Below are 23,428 nucleotides of genomic sequence, written 5' to 3'. Positions count from 1 at the left end.
GAGGGTAGTAGGTGTGTGTCCTTGCCTGGCTTCTGCCACAGGTAAGCGTGTCAGTCTAGTCTGCCCCTTCCCCCGTTGGCATGCCCTCCTTGAGTTCAGTCTCTACACGGCTCTGAGGGTGCAGGTGAGTCAGGGACAAAGGCTGCATATGCCAACACTGACACTGGCACACTGACGTCAGTCAGCACGCTCTCCCATGCACCAACACCCATCATTTCCTATTGATCTCTTCCGAAATCCTGTCAATCCTCTGTTTTAACACATTCATCTCTGTAAGTACCAGTGCCATCCATTCACCTCCCAATACCTCACTATCAGCTACCGCATCTGGGTTAAAATGAATTTCTGTCGGGATTGAGAACATAGGCTAGAGCTCTACTGAGGTCCCCATTTAGCTCCAGTGTTTTTCATTGTGATCAGTGTAGGCTACAGTGAGTGTACAGTGCCAGCCTCGTAACTCTCCATTGTAATCAGCGTAATCATTTCTGTTAATCATTAAACCAGAAAAATAAGGAGAGAGTGAAAATTCGACTTAAAGGGAAAAAAAGCAAAACCCTCCCCACAATCTTACTCTCTCTGTGGGCAAGCAAGTGATGTGTAAAGACTTTTGAAGCGCAGCGCTAGCGTTCGTTGTAATTATCTCAGTTTACAAACCAGCGCGTTACTATGTGTGAAAAATCTGCAAGCAATTTGTGGTGGATGCGTGCTCACAGGCCCAGGGTTGGCCGGGGAGCCATCAGAGGGAGGCACGAACGGCACATACCGGCCCCACGCAGGGTCGTCACCTCACAGCCACGTCACGCTGCAGCAGGGGCTAGTACTACCACCACCTCTCCTCTCCTCAGCCCACTCTACAGTACCACTGACCTATATCACACTGCACTACCACATAGTTGACTGGAGTACTCATGAAGCGGTGTTAGATATCGAGGTATGGTTCCAATAGACTCCGCAGAAGATTTATCTTGAGCTTTAAAGAACAAATCAAGCCAAGGATCATTTAGCAAACAGCACCGGCCTGAATTAACATGAAAACGTTTTGGTGTTGTAACAGCTTTCGTCTTCCTCCTCGCCTGAGGAGGAGAAGTTAGAAGGATCGGAGGACCAATGTGCAGCGTGGTAATTGTTCATCTTGTTTAATAAAAGTGAACACTCAAAATACAAAAACAACAAATGTGAAAAACCGAAACAGTTCTGTCTGGTGCAGACACACAAAGACTGAAGACAACCACCCACAAAACCCAACACAAAACATGCTACCTAAATATGGTTCCCAATCAGAGACAACACAAAACACCTGCCTCTGATTGAGAACCATAACAGGCCAAACACAGAAATAGGAAAACATAGAAATACAAACATAGACTGCCCACCCCAACTCACGCCCTGACCATACTAAACAAAGGAAATAAAGGTCAGAACGTGACATGTGTGCCATGTCAAGACCTGAAACCTTTCTGAAAACATTGAGATCCAGGTGAACCCACTGATCTAAACCATTTTGTTTTTGTAATCGTGTACAGAGATATCAAATTGATATTGTTCTGCCTTTAGTTAAAACACAGGCTGAAACTTGTTTCGTGTTCCAGAGAAACGATGGGATATTATTGACAGGGTGTGCAGGAAAATATTTTAAACAAATTTAGCAATACATGAGTATGTTTACATAGGGAACAATACTGATGAAGGCTAATGATGTCATACTAGTGAGTAGGCCCTTTAAAACAGGTGAGACGCCTACTGTACAGAGGACAAGGCATATCACCACAAGATCTGACTTCATGACGGGGCAGTAGTAGCACTTGAGGTTTCCACTTGAACCTCATCACATGCCCCCCCCCCTCCCCGTCCCTCCTCTTCCCCCTAGCACCACACCGCTGTCTAGAAAGAATGTTTAGTTGAATAGGGAAACCACCGCCCTGCTTTCAGTGACGGTGCTGGCGGCTCGCCGTGCTGTGACAGGCTGGCTGACTCTGCACCAGACAACATGTTTATCTCCTCAGAGAGCCGTCGACGGGCCGCAGCTACCCAGCCACTGTCGGCCTCCATTAAGAAACACTGAACCTCTGGAGGACATGATTACACTAAAGGAAGGACTGTTTAGCAATCAGTTCAGGCGTTGTGAATTGAAATTGAAATGTATTCATCACAGAAAATAACGTCCACAATTCACCAATTAAATCTCAATTCATCTCCTTAAACCCTGGTAACAATCTGTCAAACGATGGCCTGTGAGGCTAAAATATATATGGCTAATGACAATTTACCTGGCAGCTCACTGAATATGTCCGTATCAAGAAGCAATGTTGTTTTCAGAGATCTAAAGTATTTTTTAATTCATAATTAATTCATAGCACATTGCCTAGTCTGTTATCTCTATGGCTCAATGCATGTAGTTGGGAGAACTTTAATTTTTATGAGCATTGTGACTCATTCCTGAGCTCAGAGATCTCAACAATGTGCCACAGTCTAAAAAGAACCCACTACATGTCCTTTTGATTCAGAATCTCAACACTACATGAAAAGAGGGATCTCACGTTCATGTGTTAACTTGCTGCTTAACTAACCTAATGGGCTTTATTCCACTTTCAAACAGTGCAGGATAAGAAATCAAAGGGATGTCTAGTAATTAAAAAACACATATGCCCCGAGAGTACAGTATGATGCATCATTACAGTCTCCATCGTAACTACAGGCTTTATGGGTAACAAGCTAGTCATACCCAGGGACAGAAATAACAAGCCCATGCTAGATAATCGTCCCTTTCACTCTCTACTACTATGACATCATCAGCAGTGCAGCCAGTGCGGCTGCAGCATTGTAACTCTGGGGTCCTCTCTGATTGAGCCAGACCCGTGAAATGTTGTCTGTGAGGGCCGAGCCCACTTTGGACTGGGCGTATTTTGATCCGAGGGCAGCGAGAGACCACCAGCAAATGGCTCGGTCTCCTTGTCTGTTTTGTGGTCCATTTGTCTTGAGGATATATTTTTGCCTATGCAGTAAATTAGCATTTAGTATTGCATTGGCTAGGTTACTAATGTGCTTTAGGGTTAGGAAGAGTTAGCATTTTACAAGCCATTCTAAATTCCAAGATGTACTGATTACATATAAATATAGACTGAGAAACATGTGAGGAGACAATCATGGCTTGCACAAAAAAATATATATAAAAAAATAAAAAATAAAAATAAAGGGGCAATCTAGCACACAATCAAACTAGAGATTTATCCAGCTCTCCTGCCAACAGCCAGGGCCCTCCTCTTTCTGAACAAGGGATGCACTATTGACTAAATTTACCCCCCTCTCTCTCTGTCTTTCTCCATCTCTCATTTTTTTCTCTCTCTTCAGTCTTCCCTCTGCCAGTCGGTGAGGCGTGATGCCAACCCTTTCCACAGCCGGGCACACTGCCCTGTCCTTTATGCAAATGCTTTACCGCCATCCCAAACTCACAACCCCCACTGTCTCACCCTCCATGTCTGTGCCCTTCTCTCCCCCCTCTGTCTCTATTTTTCTATCTCTCTACCATTCTCTCCCACATGAGGAAACTGAGAACCAGCAATTAGACTTTTGCTTCCGAGTCCTCCATGAGGCCTGCTGATCTGCAGTCAGTCACACCTGCACGGTTCTTGAGTAAGGCCAAAACACCCTGTACTTTGTTTTACTACTGCTGAGGGCAAATGACACAAATGGGGGTATGTTTAATAGAGGTGCGGCTCATGGACACTCCTGTAGGTGTGTCTGCAATAAGTCTGATAAAGGACTGCCTCTGCTAAGACAGAGAAAGAGAGAAAGAGAAAGTGTGTGTGTGTGTGTGTGTGTGTGTGTGTGTGTGTGTGTGTGTGTGTGTGTGTGTGTGTGTGTGTGTGTGTGTGTGTGTGTGTGTGTGTGTGTGTGTGTGTGTGTGTGTGTGTGTGTGTGTGTGTGTGTGTGTGTGTGTGTGTGTGTGTGTGTGTGAGAGAGAGAGAGAGAGAGAGAGAGAGAGAGAGAGAGGTTAAAAGGAAGGAGAGACGGAGGAAGGGAAGAGATGAAAATGATTCATGTGATGATAATAAATAGAGCCGCTTCACATAACCCATACCATTATCTAGCAGTCGTTGACGTGATAATGACTCAATTCCCTTTCATCATCCAGGGGAAAGTATGGAAGGTATTTTAATAGACAAGAAAGGTACTTGTTTGTTTCTTGTTTCATAGATGTAAAACAAGAAAGAAAATAATGTTCTCTTTGAGGTTCGAGAAAGTGCATTCATGCGATTAACGTTCAAGCATAATGTCTATATATCTGAAATAAAATGATAACTCTGTAATAATGGTACTGTCATCATCATTGTCATTGTTGCGATGAACCAAACATGAGATCAGAACCCCAGGCGTGCTTCATGGTTAGTCCCAGTGACAGACAGGTAGACAGAGAGGGTTAATCAACCAGTAGAGAGACTGAAGGAAGAGCCTCCTTCATGTCAGCAAAGTTAAGCTTCCTCTGCTGCAGTCCCCTCTAGGGCGGAAGAACGTTGAGGATGCCGACAATGAGGGCCGGGGTCTACACACGCCGGACACAGCCCCACACAGCACAGGAAAGCAACTCAGGCTAACACAAACACTCACAGAGACACACCACTGTCTGGTCTCCTTGTGTGGCCTGTTCATAGAGTAGGACTACATGGACATACTGTATAGGCGCTAACTGTATCAGAGCATACCCCTTATATTTACATGAACCAACTGACAACAAAGAAAACTTACACTAAAAAGCTAATGTTACCAAACTGAATTTGTGTGGGGCTGAACTAATATACAGATGAATTGTATTCATGCCAATGTCAACCAAATAAATCCTCATAAAGTCTTCTGGTCAATGAATGTGAAGATGATGACTCATTTATTCTGTGTTTATAAGCCTGTGCCACATAATAGAAGGAAAAGCCCCAGATAACCAAATGCATAGACTTCTTTAAGCAGACTGAGTTAGCAATAAACATTGAGAAAAAAAGGCTATCCAATGGTTGCTTGCTTTGTTTCATACAATGGCAGCTCTGATTTTCTGAGTCCGCATAAACAAATAAATAAAATAGGAGGTGGGTGATGTTCTGGGGAGTGAGAGACATGAACACTGTTTTCCTATTGGTAAACGCTACTTCCCACATCCCTTTCCCTTCTTCCTGTAGAGATTTCCTTGTGTTAAATTACTGTAATAACGTTTCAGCAACCTTCCAGTGCTAGTACATGATGGAGGTGATAAAAAACAATGTTTTATTTTTTCCCTTGCCTAGCTGTACAGAAAAGTTGCACCTGAAAGACATGTTGGTTCTGGGTACCTTTACATTGTCTGTCTGCCTGTACCAACTAGAGCATGATAACAGTGATATCCTGATTAGTCTCCAGCTCAAACACATTATGGGCAGAGGACAAGAGGTCAGATATGTTAAAATGACCTCAATCAAAACCCCAACTAGTTTTACTAGGCGTAATACAGAAAGTGCTCCTCATTCTCAATATCAGCTGAGCATAAGAGATCACGGAGCAGACTCCAAATAAAACAAAGCTTTTATACTCCAATATCATGATAGTTTGTAATTAAACTATTAAACTAAACCCAATCCTAGACAAATGAAAAACAGACCGTCTGTGTGGTGGAGGGAAATGAATGAGGCCTTTTCTTTAAGAGTGGAGATCAGAACTCCTAACTCTGGGATTTTGTGCTGTTGCCTTTCTCCCCCTGGAGGGAGTAATTAGGTTATGGAAGACAACTGCAGCATTGTTTTAACAGTGGAGGGATTGTACCGACCAAAGTCCCACCAGCGACATGCTTCTCTCTCTCACAACAAAAAATGTCAGATGGATTCGGAGGAGGCAGACATCTTTCTGGTGGCTGTTTTTGGTTGGAGTTGGGTTGGGTTCTATCTGTTTGTGCAGAGCCAGTGTTAGGCTCTGCATGTATCCCATGTATCCACTGACTTGGCAACAGAAACAGTTCCTAACTAGAGTAATATGGTTATGATGCATTCACATTCCTTCCAGTCCCCTAGGAAATACAATACGCTTATATCGTCTGTTTTAATCACACTCCGCTTCCAAGGAGAGAATACAACCAGCCATGGCTATAAAGAGTCTTTCTCAAATATACATAGAGGTCAGTTACAGTAAATATGCACCGTATTGATTGATGGGGGGGAAATAGAACAAATCACATTAGTTAAAAGAATGGCTTGGAGCGCTAACCAACCTACTGTATTGCCCAAACACAGACTCTCTTCTCCTTGATTGTTTTTACTTTAAGCAGTTGCTGCTGCAAATGTTTTAGATTTTAAAGATGGATGCACATTGCCCTTGAATGCTCACTGAAACATATACTTTAATCACTCAGGCTCAAACATATTCTATGCAAATGTAACGGCTTTAAGAACGTGCCGTAAGCTCACTCCACGGCTAGCTTGAAATGTCGCGGAAGGACATATACCATTAAATTGGTACCTTTTGAGTGGCTCAACCCTTTGGAGCATTGTCAATGGCAGTCACGTGTGTTGTGAAGCAGAGGATCACTGGTTCGAAACCCAGTATGGGGCAGTCGGAGGAAGCTAAGCTGTTAGCAGCACATTGACCGTGGTTACACAGTCAAACATTCACACAGCTAACTCAAGCAAATCCTACAGAACAGATCAACTACAGACATGTATTTTGGTCAGGAGCTCTTCCATCTAGTCTAAAGATGATGAACATAAATCTTTAACTTAAAACCCCACTATAATGTACACCTCTGCAACCGCCTAAGCCATTCCTACTCACATTTATCATACATTTTAGTAGCATGACAGGGACATACAGGGAATTGCGGTCCCCACAAGAGTCCTAACTCCAAGTCGGGAACTATCCTTATTTGGGTAATGGAAAAGACACGACATGACAAATGAAAACAAACGTGTAGGGATTTGATGTAGATATTCAACACCATTTGATGGTCCATCATGTCTAGACTTGACAGTCCCCTATAATATGCTGCAGATGGCAAAAAGTAACTTAACTGATGACGATAATGATATGTGTTTGGGTTTTACAAGGTTATTCTCAAGACATCCTGTGCCAAAAAGACTGACATAAACTTGACACTTTAGACAGGGGTTGTAGTTTTTCCTCATTCTCTTTTCAACAAAGCACTAAAAACTGAGACCATGACAAGAGCACATTGTTTCTCCATTCAGATCCGAGTGGTCACATGAGAAAGTGCTTTAAAAGAAATGATACCTCAAGCAAGCAGACATCTTATTAAGTATGGGAAAGGGCTGATCAAGGAGCAATGCAACGCTAGTGTTCTAAACTCCTGCATATGTTTGAAGGAGAAGCTTTTTCCCACTTTGTGAAAACATAGTGCGAGTTGGGGCACAGTTCCTTGAGCTACAACAGTGATGTCATGAAGTCCCCATTGAACCTGGTGAGTGGTGACATATGTAGGCTTGACCTTGTTTTTCTTCATACATTGTTGTTACATACAATCTGTATTTTTTACAAAAATAAACTTCATGTGACGTGATTGTCTGGCTGTAGCCCACTTAACGTAAACCTTAAAGTATTGCATTTTTTATTTATTTTTTCACTGAAGGGGGATAACATTTTCCACTCAAATTTAAAAGTTTCCATGTCAAAAGCTCACCCTTGCTTGAAGTCATTTTCAAAGCCCCAACAGTGAAGTTCAGTTCAGAGTACGGTGGATACCTTTTCCACATAGAGGAGTAGCAGCAGTTATTTGTTGTCGACTACTACCAAGGGCCCTGACCTGCTCTCCACACTACTCTCAGTATGGCCTACAGCCACAGCCAGCAGACCCTCACAAGAATCTCAGGACACACACACACACACACACCCTTTCTGTGTTTGTTCGTAGCTGCTAGTCCTCCTCAGAGTTCATGTAAGGTAAAGATATGTTATATTATGCGTATAGATTTTCCACCACTGGCCAGGGCCCAACTTCCTGCTCTGAGGAGAGAGCTGCAGTGCTTTGTTCCCAGGGCGACAGCAATTCCTCGCTGGACCGGGTGGCCAAACAGCACAGACAGAGTGACAGAGTGACAGAGTGACAGAGTGACAGAGTGACAGAGTGACAGAGTGACAGAGTGACAGACAGACAGACAGACAGACAGACAGACAGACAGACAGACAGACAGACAGACAGACAGACAGACAGACAGACAGACAGAGACAGAGAGACAGAGAGAATGAGAAAGAAAGGAGAAACTGAAACGTACAGATGTACAGTCATGCCAGCCTAAGATACTGATATTATTGTTTATGATCCCCCTTCTTTCTAACTTCTAATTTTCCTTTTACCTTGTTTTTTTTTGCAGCTCTTGAAATAAGGTTACAAGCTCTTTTGTTACAGCTTGACTTGAGGGTTTGTTAGCCTCCAAACGTCAATACTCCTCCACCCGTCCCCAAGACAGGAAAACTCCTTCCCTCCAAGTTTAACCCATTAAATGCTCCATTTAACCCGATGTAGATCATTCTCATTCCTGATGAAAATATGTAAGCAAAACATATTGTTTACACCGATGTAAACTTTTAATCATAAAGTGATCATTTTCAGATTGGTAATCTTATCGAGGATCAGAGTTATCAGGTTCCAACTCACGGCTGCATTCATCACACCCTAGGCTAGAAAAACAAACAAAACCGATTCTATTTCAACACACTAACTCAATGAGGTATAACAAACAGGAAACAAGATTAAAGTAGTGTCATTAATTGAGCCAAAACCCACAAATCAACTTTCACCTTGATTCACCTGCTCATCAGAAAGAGTTGCAAAATGGCAACATTACATGAGAACAATATGTGACGTCATTGGGTGACGTCTTCACTCTACAACTACCCTAAACTAAACTACCCCCCCCCAACCACCACCACTCCCCACATTGGTTGTTGTGAGATGAGGTATTTTGCAGTTGTCTGCTAATGTACATAATTGTCTCTTCAGCAACAGCCAGGTGCAGGGAGAAGTGCTAATGCAGTATGTTTCCACAGTCAGATTTGGGGGAGGTTAGGGAGTGAAGTGCCATATGGGTTAGGAGTCAGTCGAGGAGTTGGCACACATGGTACGCTGGCAACACAACAGCCCCCCTCCACCCCACCAACACCACCTCCCCAATCATCACTCTGGTCTAGTGGTGCTGGCCGAGATTTTGACGGTCGGCTCCAGACTGACAAGGGAGAGTCGAGAATGCACACCTGCGCCTCGTGCTTAAGTGTGTGCAGGTGTGGGAAGTGTTTGAGCGTGTGTGCTGGCCGGTGTATGTGTCCATTCATGCATAATGCATAAAGCCTGAGAGGGTTTGAATGTGCATGTATGTGTGTCTGTTTTCACTCACATACTGTACGTGTGTGTTTTGGATGGGTGTGTTAAAATAGATGGGGAGATATTACCGATTTAGAGGTAAGATTGTGCCATATTTGTGTGAGCTTGTGCATGCTTGGTTATGAGTGTGTTTGTGTCTGGTAGGGAGAGAGAGCGAGCAAGAGGGAGGCAGAGGGGTAGATAGATCTCAGATTTCATACAGATGAATCCAGCAGCAATGTAATGAGGGGTCTATATATTTAGATCAGTGGTAGTTGAGGTCAGAGACCAGACTGCTGTCCCCACCTCCATTACAAACAACAGGCCCCTACTGTAGTGACCTTTAGTGGGGTGTCAATGAGCAGCAGCAGCAGACCGGTGACATGCCAAAACAATGGATCTTCATGCTTTTTCTCATATTACCAATCACACACTTGATGTGAAGTTTATGCTCCGTATGAGACAAACAAACCCAAAACATTTTGAGGTATTTGATATTAAAAGCACATCCACCTGCTTTTATAAATCACTTACAACACTACTACTGATAGACTTGGGACACAGGAGTCTACATTTCCGTCTAGAACAGACTCCCTCAGTGTTGTTAAGCTCTATACAATCCCCTCAATTCTGACTTGTGTGGCACTTTTCAATTCAAACACTGCCATTACACCCCACTACAGACCTAGTGGAGTGTAACAGAGTGCTAGTGGGTGAGGTCTGCATATCTCACCGATGCCCTCTGAGATAGGGCCCATCAGGCAAAAACACTTATCATCTCCCCCACACTAACACTCCACAGGGGATGGGTAGAGAACAGAGAGAATGTTGCATGGTGAGAAATAAATGGCAAAGGAAATAAGAACAACATACTGTAAACCTTTTCAACTGTCAAAACAACAACACGTTCTAGCTACCACACCATGGCATGCCTATCTCTGCAAACCCAGCTGCCACACCCTCTCTTACACAAATTCCACTAACCTCACCATATCCTCTCACTCCTAAACAAACTAGTTGTCAGACAGTCAGTAGTCTAAATACTAGATAATAGGTGATAATAGGTGCTCCACTCTTTAGATTCATGACTAATCATGGAAAGCACATACTGTACCAACGTGTCAGTCCATCCCATGCAGCTGCCTTATTGCCCACAGCTCCGACATAGCTGGGAGCTGGGATCCTTCCCTCCTTCCCTCTGTTGATTTGTATGGGAAAGCCACATTTTCACTTGAGCCCCTTCTCTCTCCCAGATTGTACAGAAGTATTTGTGTGTGCCTATGTATATTCTAGCTCAATTATGTAATTTGTGCTTGTGTGTGTGTGTGTGTGTGTGCGTTCTGTAGCCATGGCAACAGCACAACATATCGGCGACCACAGAACCGCACTGGGGCTGAAGGCATTGCCAGGGTTCTGCCAAAGCATAATCCATTCCAGGGGTGACATGAGCGAAGGGAAAGGCAGGAGGGTGGAGACTGCAGTGCGGCGCATGCACGCGCGCGTGCGCACACACACACCACTCTCTCTACACACACACTGGATATCCTCCTATTCTTCTTGGCTGGAGACTCCCATGGCAATAGCAATAGGAATCCATTCACCACGGATACTAGGACAGCTGTGCAGATACTAAATGAGACTCAGTTGGTTTGGGCTTTTCTGCATGCAGCTTGAGATAAAAACTACATGGTACTTAATTCAAATCTATATTCCCTCTTGCCAAAATACATCCAATTCATCCAGTCTTTGTCTTCCCCATCACACAGTGTACTGAATTCTACATAAAATAGACAGACATTTTTTGGAGATACAACAGTGCCACCATCATGGACTTACAAAGTTTGATGGAAAACGTTCCAAAAACATTTATCAACAAAACCTTGAAATGTCCTTTAAATATTCTTGATATGTTCATTAAATGTTAACAAGTCGGGGCATCTCTAGGTCCAGGACACAGTACCTCCTCCCTGAGGAATAGATAACAGCACCAGCCACCAGCCAGCCCATATCTGTGATTACAGAGACCAGGGCTTTGCCACCTCATTGTTTATGGCTGTTTGAATTTGCCAACTCCCACAACCACCAACCAACCACCAAAGGAGACTTGAGGCCGCCGGTGGTGGTGGTGGCCTGGTAGGAATGAATACGTAAAGGGAACACAGTGTCCTTGTGAGCGTCTGGCATTGTGGCCTGCCGGTGTCCCCATTACATGATGGGAAAAGAGCCACCCGCTGCCACGAGACACCTACAAGGCCCTTGGGGGACTCCGGTTTCACCGTAACTCCAACCTTCAACTAGGGATAGAGGAGGAGAACATAATAAAGTTCACATGTCCATTAAATTCCTTACTGACTTGGGCTGTCTGGAACACAGGGGTTATTTTTCTACTGGCTCACTCCAATGGCTATATTCCACACCAATCAGAAAAGCACTATCAGACTACATACATTCTTTGGATCATTCTGATTGGCTTTACTGCAGGGCAGGGGGATTGCTCTCCGCACAACTGAACTCAAGCACAGTAATATTATAATTCAAAATGTCCGCCATAGAAATTCTATAAAAGGCATGAAGGCCTAATTTTCTTCCCACTGCAATTCTGTGTTTTGGAGCACTACACTTTGGGTATTTGTTTTTGCCCCATAGATTAACCACAGTCAGTGCTGTCTGGGTGCCTCTTAAAAATCAGTATAAAACATATTTGCCATTCAGCCTAAAAACTGTGGATCCTGTAACAGAGGCTAATCCAGTGATAACCACACAGCGGCCTAATCGCATTCAGACATAGGACGGAAGGTTCTGGTGTGTGTGTGTGTGTGTGTGTGTGTGTGTGTGTGTGTGTGTGTGTGTGTGTGTGTGTGTGTGTGTGTGTGTGTGTGTGTGTGTGTGTGTGTGTGTGTGTGTGTGTGTGTGTGTGTGGTTGGGGAGTGCATGGGGCTGTTTGTATGAGTGTGTATCTTTAATTCAAAAAATCCAACATTTCTGTTTATTCAGACTGTGGTTCCATCAGATTTTAATCCCCTGAACAGCTGTTCCAACTCATTTTCCAGGCCTGGGGAGAGAGAGGGGAGAGGATAGGAACAGGAGGAGGGGAGAGAAAGGTGAGGAGAGGTTGTAAGGAGAGGGGTGAGGAGAGGAGGAGGAGGGAGTGGAGGAGGGGAGAGGAGAGGAGGAGGGGTATGGGTGAGGAGAGGTTGGAAGGCCACCTCACAAAATGTCTACAAGGAGGTTTCAGTGGAATATGTATTTATTCAAAACACCATGCCTGATAACAACTGATAATGACATAGACAAATATAATCTATCTTCATACAGCAACACACAGTAATACATACTCACTTAGGTCTAACATAATTTAGGATAATTTAGGCACTGATTCAGCCACAAATGTAGCCATGAAGGTAATTAAGACAAAGGTGAATTATTTAATGATCTGCAATACAAAGACGACTTGCAACAAGAAATATGTTCCTTAGGACTAAATTGTTTCAAAATTCTACAAATATCTGTTTAGTCTTTCTGTCTCAAATATGCATGCAAATAATGGGTTAATGGTAAAACATTTTGGGTTTGCCACTAAAGGGTTAATTGCATGAAAATGGGAAAAGCAAAATACATTTCCAAGGCAACAAGTTAGCAAATTTTAGATGACATCATCAAATTATGTGACTTACTTTTGATAAACATTAGGCCTATCTGCTTGAATAGACGGCTAGTAGGCTACTTTCGGCCAATCGGTGCTGCGGGGCTACAAACTGCAGAAATTAGGCCCATAACAAAACTGTATTAAAAAGCCATCTTGGTCTTTCTCCGCAGTTTACTTTTGGTTTATGTATGTTAAGCTTTTTAAATAACTTAGTAGGACTTCAGGCCGAAAGCAAAAGTGATTGACTAGCATTGAGTTGTCTAAAAAAAACGGGCCAATATATTTTTGGGCCTTGTGCCTCTACCTTGACTGCTTTTCAAGAAAGTACGAACGTGTGGGAAATACATTTAGCAAATGCTGCTTCCTTTCAATAAGATGAATGTTTTTTTTTAAATGTAGTATTTAAAAAAATAATAATATGGGCTACAACAACCTATGGTAACAATGCCTAATAAAATGTATATAACACACATTAAAATATATATGCCTTAAAATAAATAATAGGGCAACACTTACCACTAATGGATTGTTTAGAAGGTGAGTAGTGCAATACTTTAGTGTCGCGAGGGTGTTAAGAGGTGTGAAAAGCATTCCCGCGCAGGGGTCACCGTCCCGCGTGCAGGAGAGCAAAGAGAAGAGGATGTTAAAATGTCGTACGAGTAAGAATAGTATAGGATGATCACATTTCATGTATTGTATAAACTTGTGAGCATAAACAAAATCATTAGCATAAAGTGGCTTAGGCAAATGCGAAAAGAAAATGGTTATGACCTGGTGCGCTTTATGGGAACAAGCCAAGCATGCCATGCTTCCGTGTTATAGCCTAACAATAGTCTATGCCTAATAATGACTATAACAACAACAACAACAATAACAATGTCATTTGTATTTTTCAATATCACAGATACTTCACTGTGTAGAGAAGAAAGGTGTTGAATTCTGCTTTACTGATCTAATCTGGCTTGATTATTCGTACCTATGACATAAATGAAAAAGCCCTACACTCTTACAAAAAAAAAGGGTTCCCAAAAGGATTATTCGGGTGTCCCCATAGGATCATCTTTTTTGGTTCCAGGTAAAACTATTTTGGGTTCCATGTAGAATCCTCTGTGGAAATGGTTCTAAATGCAATTCAACGGTACTTGGAACCAGAAGGGTTCTTCAAAGGGTTCTCGACAGCCGAATAACCCGTTTAGGTTCTAGATAGCACCTTTTTTTTCTAAGAGTGTAGTGCTGCAAGACTGGAAACGGCAACGCTATTCCGAAAATGGTGTCTAATAACTCAGTCAATAGCCTACATCAGCCAGCCACACAACACGGTAAATTTGGTATAGTCTATTTCCATACCTACTATAGATAACTTTGGTATGGGCTTACATTGTAATGTTTATAACACCATAAAACATGTATGCTTACTAGAAACAACACACGAATAAAGTATATCCGGACCTCTGAATGCTTTCCATAATTTGCCTCCATTACACCCCATCCATCTCGCCACTCTCCAGAAAGGCTTTTACCACTGTTCATAATTTATTCGATTGTTTATATTGTGTTGGCATATCCGATGTCCAAACTCGTTTTTTAAATTATTAACCTTAATTAAATAAACAAAAATGTGAGTCTATATCTGCAGACAAGAGACACATCAGAAGTGAAGGGAATATAGGAGTCTTGGGCTGGGCAGAGAGGCGCAAGCTCCACGCACGCTGGACGAGTGCAATGCACAAAGCTGTTCTCTTGTGGAATATCTCCCTAAAATGCATGAACATACCAAACTCTATATAGTCAATATATAGCTTTAAATAATATATTTATATAGTTTATCCAGTCCAAAGGATTTAGCCTATAGGCTTTCTTCTGCATATGTGCAGCAAGTGCGGAATGTGCAGTCAGTTATGTTGTCAAACAAATCTCAGGCTCTATCAAGCTTAATTTTCTTTTCATACTGCCATATAACCGCTTTAGTAAAATAATGACAACATTTATCAATTCCAGAAACCCTGTAAATAAATATGCATTAACAAATGAAGCTATATGTGTATAGGCCTACCAACATCTCAATGCTAAACTGTTGGAGAGAAAAGTTCGAGTCTATATAGAGATTCCTCTCTGTGCGTCTGATAAAGTCCCATTCCATCATTTCTAAATATGTGGGTCTATTTTCTTTCTCAGTTGCATTTAATTTAGACCCGTGTGGCCTAAAAAGTACAAGACACTCTCTTCCAATATATATCCACTTCTAAAAAAGTATTCAAATCAGCTTTGTCCTGCTTCTGTCAATCAGGGAGTAGAACAGAGAACAACATGTGATCATTCTACAGTTGTAAATGGAAACAGACTACTGGCCGTGCCCGCAACTGAGAAAAACACCCTCTCTGCTTCTGTAACAGGAGTCAGAGGCATGAAAGTAAAATTGTTTTAATAAAACACTGTACAATTATGAATGAACTACGCATCACACAGGCCTTGGCAGTCTACTGTCCAGTGAAACCAAGGGATAAACAAGTTTGCTTTATAGGAATAGATTTCCAACAGTTATGCCACCGGTTAGGAGAGTCATAGAATTGCAGATAATTTCAACAAACATTCTATTTTGGACGCAGAAAGGGCATGGCTTTTTAAAGAATCCATAAAGAACAAAAAATCTACATAAAAATGCATAGAAAGAAGAAAAGCAGACCACTAAAATGTTTTTGCAGAACCAGGAACATATTGATGCAGAGTTAAATGATGGGTGCCTCACGATTCAGTTTAGGCCAAGGAACTTTGTAGGTTTATATTATGAGGGTTTATATTGCTAAACTATGTTAAATATTTCAGTCAGTGGGCTCAAAAACCCCTGTTGTATGTCACATTTATCTGTGAACATATACTGTTGACAGTACAACTTCAAGCAGAGCTTTCTCTGGTGCTTCCCTCCAAGTTACTTTGCCAAGCTAAGGAAACTTCCAGTTCCAAGAGTCATCATATTGCACATAAGTCATAAATGAATAGTTACTGAACCTCATATATTTAGGGTTCTTGGTGAGTCCAAAAAAGTTAAGCAATGATGTGTGACATTTGGTCATTTTAGAATGGAGCCTGACCTTAAATCACTGTTCATTTGACAGAGAAGTTATAGGACGATTACTAATACACATGATGTTTTAAACACATCCATAAACTAAATAACTAACTGTTTCAGTTATCTTATCTTAGTGCAATGCACTTTTTATTACAATCCATTGACCACATCTCTGCAAAAGTTACAACAGCTACTATAATACTTGTTAATACTCTCTTTCCTCCAGGACAAATAGACTATCATTTCATAAAATAGAAAAAGAGAAGCTTTAAATATATTTCCCCCAAAAAACTTGTCTTGAATTCTTGATTTAAAAAAAGATAATGTAGATTCTGAAACTGTTACCTGATCAACTCTCCAGTTTTAACAAATACAATATATCAAAACAAATTTGACCATTAATGAGCATATTGAACAATAATTTATTTAGTTATATTATATAGCAAGAGATTCTATATTGCTTTACAAAAGTAAATTTTATTTGGGTAGGAACTTATCAATTACCAATTAGTGCCAATAAGCTGTTCAACTTATAAGCTATTCTTATCTGCCCAACTGTCCTCAGAAATGTGGAATATTGCATGTGGAAGTACCAGAGTAATTCCCTATTGAATATGAGTGAACTTTACAATGTATAGTGTATGCATACCAAACATACCAGGTGTTAGGGTCTGGACATGCACTGTATAGTTGAAAGTAAGTTATACATTTAGGGAAAAGCAGCACAGAGTACAACATCAGAGGCAGGTTTCTTATTCAAAGTTATTGAATATTTCTTGGCTGTAAATTGTGGGATGGATGTTTTACTATGAACAGAAATGGTCAAGAGTTTATAATAGCAGATTAAATACAGCATTTGTGCTAGGTACAGTGGACCAGAGTCGCTAAAATAAGTTAATATCAACTAGGCATGACCAGAACCTTGAAAATAATCCTTATGGCGCATATATGCAGTGAGATACTCGTGCGCAAAATAGTCTATACATTATATTCCCGACCATTTACTTTCACTAAATAGGTACGTTATATTAATCAGAATCGAGCACGGTTGACAAGTGTAGGCTACTGTAGAACTGGCGGCAGCACACACCGACCTAAAGTCCTCGACTGTCACAGATTCAACCGTTATCGGATAAAGCTTTTTAACGGCCACGCTTCCACATGTAGCCTCTCTCACTGCCAAGCGTTTGCGAGATCAACATTTTGGAAAATGTCAATGTAAGATCATCACATGTAACACTAAACTTCAAGTCCAGTTTTCTACACTCACTCCCTTCTCCTCCTCCACTTCTCCCCTCCTTTTATATTAAATAGATTCGGGAGGAGCGCCATTTTCTCCACAAAACCATGTGTAATGAAACGCATAAGAAAGCCCTGCGAAGAAATGCCATCTAAGAAAAAGTGTCAGAAATACAAGGTAAATGCTATCAGAAAGGAACAGAGAGTAACAAATAAACTCAAATTCAACTATTACATAGTTGCAAATGGTGGGAGCACTAATCCACCCCGCAACACCGACTGTATACTAAGCAATAACAATGAAATAATGGCATTTACCTGTGTCAAGCAGTACGGGGAGTACATGGTTATTTTTAGAAATAAAAATTGGAGAGTTTATTTAAGTTGGATGGAAGTTCGCTGTAGTGCTGCATTGCAATCGCTCGCCGTCCTGTTTCGCTCACTCCATGCTGTACTGTAACCCCGCCTAGAAGGCTGAAAGTGAAAGCTTACACAAACTTTTGGGGAAAAAAAGTTTTGTCTCCCACCCTCTTTCACCGATTCTCCTGTCGTGCGCACTGATATTTTTTTGGGGGGGTTGATCAGGGGCGACGGTGTTTGCTATACAACATAATATCATTAACATGAATCTCTCAACTTCGTAAATCATGCGGTGGCAAACTTCTGCTTAATCCGGTCGTTTCAGCTCATACTCAGTAACCATGCATAATGACAATACACCGCTCTTTTTCTTTAGGGTAACAAATATGTTATTACGAGGGTTAAATGAATAGGAACGCCGAATGCGTAATATCCAGCGTTTTATCCGTACGACGTGTAGAGTAGACTATATCCTAAACGAGAAGGTAAAATGCTTTACAGAAGGTCCGCCAGTCTGAGCATTGTATTTTGCAATGAGCTAAACATTTGCTATAGCTACGATGTGATTTTGTTTTGATGTGTTTTCTATTGAATATTATTATAGGCTTATTAGGCCTACCGTTAGTAAAGTCCATGCAATGATAAGAATATGATTGCTGTAAGGTCAAAGGTGATGCTTCATATGGGGCCTATGGCCGACAATAAAGACATATAATGTTGATAAATAATGACTTGATATTAAGAGATTGACTTAAAATATTGGAAATGTCATTTGTTTTCCATCAGAGAAACGAGAAGGTAGACGAAATATTTAATGAGATTGGAAATGAACGAAACTGGGGTCTTGGTCGGGATTCATTTTATCTAGACCCATGTAAATTTTACTCTAGCTATGTAAATGAATGGGTTTACCTACAATAGTATGGCATTGTTATTACACTACAGTTACACTGCCTCTGCATAAATTAGTTTGTGAAACAAATGTAAAAAATATTTGTCAGTGTTCTGCAAGTTTTGTGTTACTTCTATTGGTTTCTGCCCCCTGATACAAAGGCCCTTTCAGCATCTTGACTGAATTTCAGTGCACACTTCCATCCCAGGCCGACGTACAAGTAAGACATTTAGAACACTATCAGACATCAGATCCAGACTGAAACCTGTAAAGGCGACTACAATTGAAACAGCAGAGCCACACTGTTGGTCTGGCTTGGGACATTTACTACAATGAAGTTAACTTGAAAATGAAAAACAGCCCAACCTGAGGACTGCTTGATATCAAATCAAATCAAATCTTATTTGTCACATACACATGGTTAGCAGATGTTAATGCGAGTGTAGCGAAATGCTTGTGATAAGAACATACTGTATGCTACCAAAACAAAATGTGGTATAAGTGTGGTATAGTGTTTGGTGGGGGTAAAGTCATTGTGGAGCTGAAATTTTGATCTGACAACTGGAGTCCCTCAGATTTATGAGGCCTACTGCTTGTGCATTTACACTGCAAGCCTCTGCAGGAGAAACAAAGAGATCTGGGCTCTGTGTGGCCAATTATACTGCACACAACCAGGGGAGCCAGAGACTGAGGGAGGGAGGGAGAGATATAGAGAGAGACAGAGAGGGAGGGAGGGATATAGAGAGATATAGAGATAGACAGGGAGGGAGGGAGAGATATAGAGAGAGACAGACAGGCAGGCAGACAGACAGACAGACAGACAGACAAGCAGGCAGACAGACAGACAGACAGACAGGGAGGGAGGGAGGGGAAGGTGTGTGGTCAGGGGGTTGTGCAGACCACAGAACTGTAACCTCCCCTTCTCGCCACAAAAGGTCATGCTCACAGCATTCCATACCGGTTAATTCCATCCGTGAATATGAAATGACTGAAATGACAAACGTTACCTTGATATTTTGAAAATTATATACCAAAATAATTTCTGATAAGCACTAACTTTCAGAGTGACAAACATACACATCATTTGGGCAGTTGTGTAACAGCAGGTGGAATGAATCCTGTTCCCAAGTTGTAGTCTCTGTCTAACTCAGTGTATTCATGGAGGTTCTCTCTTTCTCTCTCTCTCTCTCTGTCTCTCTGTCTCTGAAGTCATAAAAAGCACACAGGACCACAAAAGTGAAAGGTTACAGAGAGTGGGTTCGAAGGGGATCAAAAACTGTTTTCCTCCTTTATAGAGTTGAGTTGACTCCAACACACGCAAACACTCATCCAGCATCGCTCCTTAAATGAGCCCCACATTTAGTGGTCTATGGGAGTAAATCGCTCATTAAGTAACACATGGTAGAGCCATATGCTATGGTTTTTGAGTCTCTCCTTTTCACACGCTGGAATGTACATATTTGCTGTGCTACAACACTCATTGTGGTAAAGTCAACCATGGATTTGCTGTTATAATGAAGTACTGTAGCAGCAGCATCTGCAAGGGTTATTTTGTATACCACGAACACACAGAATCTATGGAACAACTAAAATATAAGTTACGCACAGAATTCACAGGGTTCAAAGTTTGTGCTCTAAGATTAGGATTCCCAACCAACTACTTCCTCATATATGAAGACAAAATGGACAGACAGAGGATTCTGAGGTAGCTGGAGTGGTGATGTATCATGGTAGCCATGCGATGTGTGGGGCCTAACCTCCCTATGAGGAGGTGAGTACAGATACCCTTCTCTGGATGGCCTTGAACTCACTGGCCCTGATATCTAATATGGTCATATTAATGCTTCTCCCCTCTCCAACTTCTCCACCAACCACGATACTCAATTACCTCCCATCATGGCTCATTTCTGTACCCCGGGACACACAACACACTGTAGCAACCCAGATTCTCTAAAACTTGGCAAAAGGCTTTAGCTGGAAACAAAGAGTAGAAAACTGTCTCCCACCTCATTAACAATCACATTTTCAGTCATCCACAGACTCCCACTCCCCCATCCCGCAATTCTCTTTTTATTACCATTTCATTTCAGGCCGATCGCTGTAAATCCAATGCGCTCGCTGGGTGGAATTTTTAAAGCTGCATGTTGTTTTCAACTGTGTATAGTTTTCTAGGTTTTTGTTGTTGTCCTTTTTTCATTTTATACAACCTCTGCATGCTGCACATTATCGTTGTATTTTTCTTTCCCACGAGGGAAGGGCGCTTCGGCGGAGTTGCAAGGCCCTATTCTCAAAGTGTGTGTGGAAATAATGATTGTAATGGTTTGCAGCTGAGGAGAGGGAGCTGTGAGTGACATTATGATTGTGGTGCAATTACCAAGAGCATGAAAGCAGACCATCAGTCAGAATAATGACTAATGACTCAAATAACACATGAAATAATCATAATAATAACAATAATAATGCATACCCTGTAGGAATCTGATACTACAAAGCATTCAGGCATCCCAGGACCTCTGGAGGGGTCTTCATTCACCAGAAAGGTTTCGGTGGCCTGAAACGTAACACAACAATCATTCATAGTATCAATGCATTTACCATCCTTTAAACAACTCCTTAACAAATACAGCACACAACACAACATAATTTTAATTTGAATAATAATAATAACATCATTATAATTTTATTGCTATTATGTATTTATGATTTATTTATTATTATTATTATTATTATTGTTCTTATAATTATAATTATTACTATTGTTATTAATATTGGTTAAAAATTATGTGCCAATTACAGTTTAGTCAAGCAATATCAGTATCCTGTACAGAATCTCTAATGGAAATCCCTACCCCTCTTATACTCACACACAAAGCATGATTCATAATGTGCACTAGCCAATTCATATACGATGCAGGCCTGAACTCCGGTGCTAGCACCAGAATGGAGACCAGACCGTTTCAGCTGCTTTTGGATCACACCACAAAATACACACTGACACAATGGCATTTCCTGTCCCTGGTTGTCACCTGGTGACTTCTCCCACAGTGGTGACTGATTCAGCACAAAACATTCACACGGGGCATACATTCACTGATCGATGCAGCAAAGGTATTTTTCTAAGTTTTGTTTCCATTCAGCACAGTTCATTTGTATGCTGTGGAACACACCAGCTGGGCCTTGAGCGCTGAATGAGCATCCATTCCAATTCTGCCGTCAATTGAGGCAGGCCAGCCCAGACAACATAGCTGGGAGGAAACCTTGATATGGAGAGCTGGGGAAAAATCCTATTTTCCAGAACCTTAAATCCGGATTTCTCAAGTTTCACAAAACAGGAACAAACACTGTTGGAAGCCAACTCTGAATGCATGCTACTCTTAACTTGTACCTGGTAAACATACACTATATACACTAAAAACAGACATTAACACACACACACACACACACACACACACACACACACACACACAGAGCGAGAAAACACAGGAACAATACTTGAAGGAATACACACACAGACACATGCATAAACACACAACACTATAATAAGTCCCAGACTTTGGCTAACCAAGCTGTGGCTAGGAACACAGGCTATTCATATCCCACCCAATGAGAGGTTAGCACTCTTGTCTTTTCCCTTTCCCTTTTAACACTGAAGGGGCATCTGTGCCTGTGTGTGTGTGTGTGTGTGTGTGTGTGTGTGTGTGTGTGTGTGTGTGTGTGTGTGTGTGTGTGTGTGTGTGTGTGTGTGTGTGTGTGTGTGCGTGTGCGTGTGCGTGTGCGTGTGTGTGTGTGTGTGTGTTTATGTACGCTGTATAAACTAATCATTTAATGCAAATCCATTGCTTACTTTTGTATGTTTACTCTTCAAGTTAGATTTCCGAATAAGAAATGTGAGTGTAAGTCATCCAAAAGAACCGAAAACTCAAATTAGACGATTCATGACGTTCGGCTTCAACAACCATGTTCGTACCGGCCATCATTAATATATATGGAGGAGAACAGAGTGAAACCATAAAAGAGTTGTTCCATTACAAGAAATGCTCTTTCTCAGCTCTTCAAAGGTTGTTAAAGACCAAGGTTCATCTGCAGTATGTCCTTTACTCTTCTAATGGACAGAGGCTTATTGTCCTAACAAAGGCATTTACAGTAGTAGTTCTGCTTGCCACATATTGGCTATTTCTGTGATAATGATACCGTTCTCTTCATCAGAGAAAGAGGCTTATTCTCAGGCCTGAGGGTGTTACAGTACTAAAAGCGGTTGGATTGACCAGTGGTTTGCTGAAAGGAGGGAGGAATGAAGGGATGGAAGGATGAAGGGATAGCAGAGTAAAACCTCTCTCTCTCTGCTGCATGGATTGCCTTCACACTTGAAAAGGGGCATCATTTGTTTGAGGCGGCACTGATTGTTTGATGTAGCTCCCTGTAGCACTGGCCCCTTTTCCCTTTTCTCTCTGTTTTTATGGAGCATGTTGTCAATTATATATGCCACCCTTTTTCTATATATATGTAACATACGCCTGATCCATATGGCCAGCCTTGAGCGAAAATAGTATCAAGGCCTCACTTAATTAACACTTAAAAAGCTACAAAAAATGATTTGATGATTTTTTATTTATTTATTTGCAAATTATGGTGGAAAATAAGTATTTGGTCACCTACAAACAGGCAAGACTTTCCAGATCCTTGATATCCTTCCTCTGCGCTTATGGACTGCCCTCTTCAATTCAAACCACATGGTTTCAATGGGGTTCAAGTCTGGAGACAGATGGCCATTGCAAACTGTTGATTTTATGGTAAATTAACCATTTCTTTGAGGATTTTGATTAGTTCTTGGGGTTATTGTCTTAATGCAATATCCACTTGAGGCAACCAGGGTTTTGGCTAAAATGTCCTGGTACTGGTAAA

General features: G+C 41.6%; 2 protein-coding genes across 14 annotated transcripts in view; one reads left to right on the top strand and one right to left on the bottom strand.

The window, feature by feature from the left end:
- The window catches only part of LOC129833028 (nuclear factor 1 X-type-like), a 211,516-nt gene extending 190,397 nt beyond the window's left edge, over positions 1-21,119 (bottom strand). For 9 of the 13 annotated variants that reach the window (XM_055897244.1, XM_055897249.1, XM_055897246.1 and 6 more), the window contains exons 1-2: positions 20,994-21,119; positions 13,485-13,520 (exon numbers count right to left, since the gene is read on the bottom strand). In XM_055897244.1, coding sequence (XP_055753219.1) covers positions 13,485-13,520; positions 20,994-21,104 — 147 coding nt within the window. In that variant the 5' untranslated portion in view covers positions 21,105-21,119. Of the gene's footprint in view, positions 1-13,484; positions 13,521-17,592; positions 17,779-20,993 lie in introns of those variants that run through there. The other 4 variants (XM_055897245.1, XM_055897259.1, XM_055897250.1 and 1 more) reach the window with 3 other exon arrangements.
- Positions 21,120-22,461: 1,342 nt separating this feature from the next.
- LOC129833911 (SRC kinase signaling inhibitor 1-like) overlaps positions 22,462-23,428 on the top strand; it is a 25,648-nt gene continuing 24,681 nt past the window's right edge. Inside the window, exon 1 of the mRNA XM_055898737.1 lies at positions 22,462-22,489. Within this exon, the coding sequence (XP_055754712.1) occupies positions 22,462-22,489 (28 nt within the window). The remainder of the gene's footprint in view (positions 22,490-23,428) is intronic.

This window comes from Salvelinus fontinalis, chromosome 34 (genome assembly GCF_029448725.1).
Source record: "Salvelinus fontinalis isolate EN_2023a chromosome 34, ASM2944872v1, whole genome shotgun sequence".
Lineage (NCBI taxonomy): Eukaryota > Metazoa > Chordata > Actinopteri > Salmoniformes > Salmonidae > Salvelinus > Salvelinus fontinalis.
This window is presented reverse-complemented; position numbering and strand designations above follow the sequence as displayed.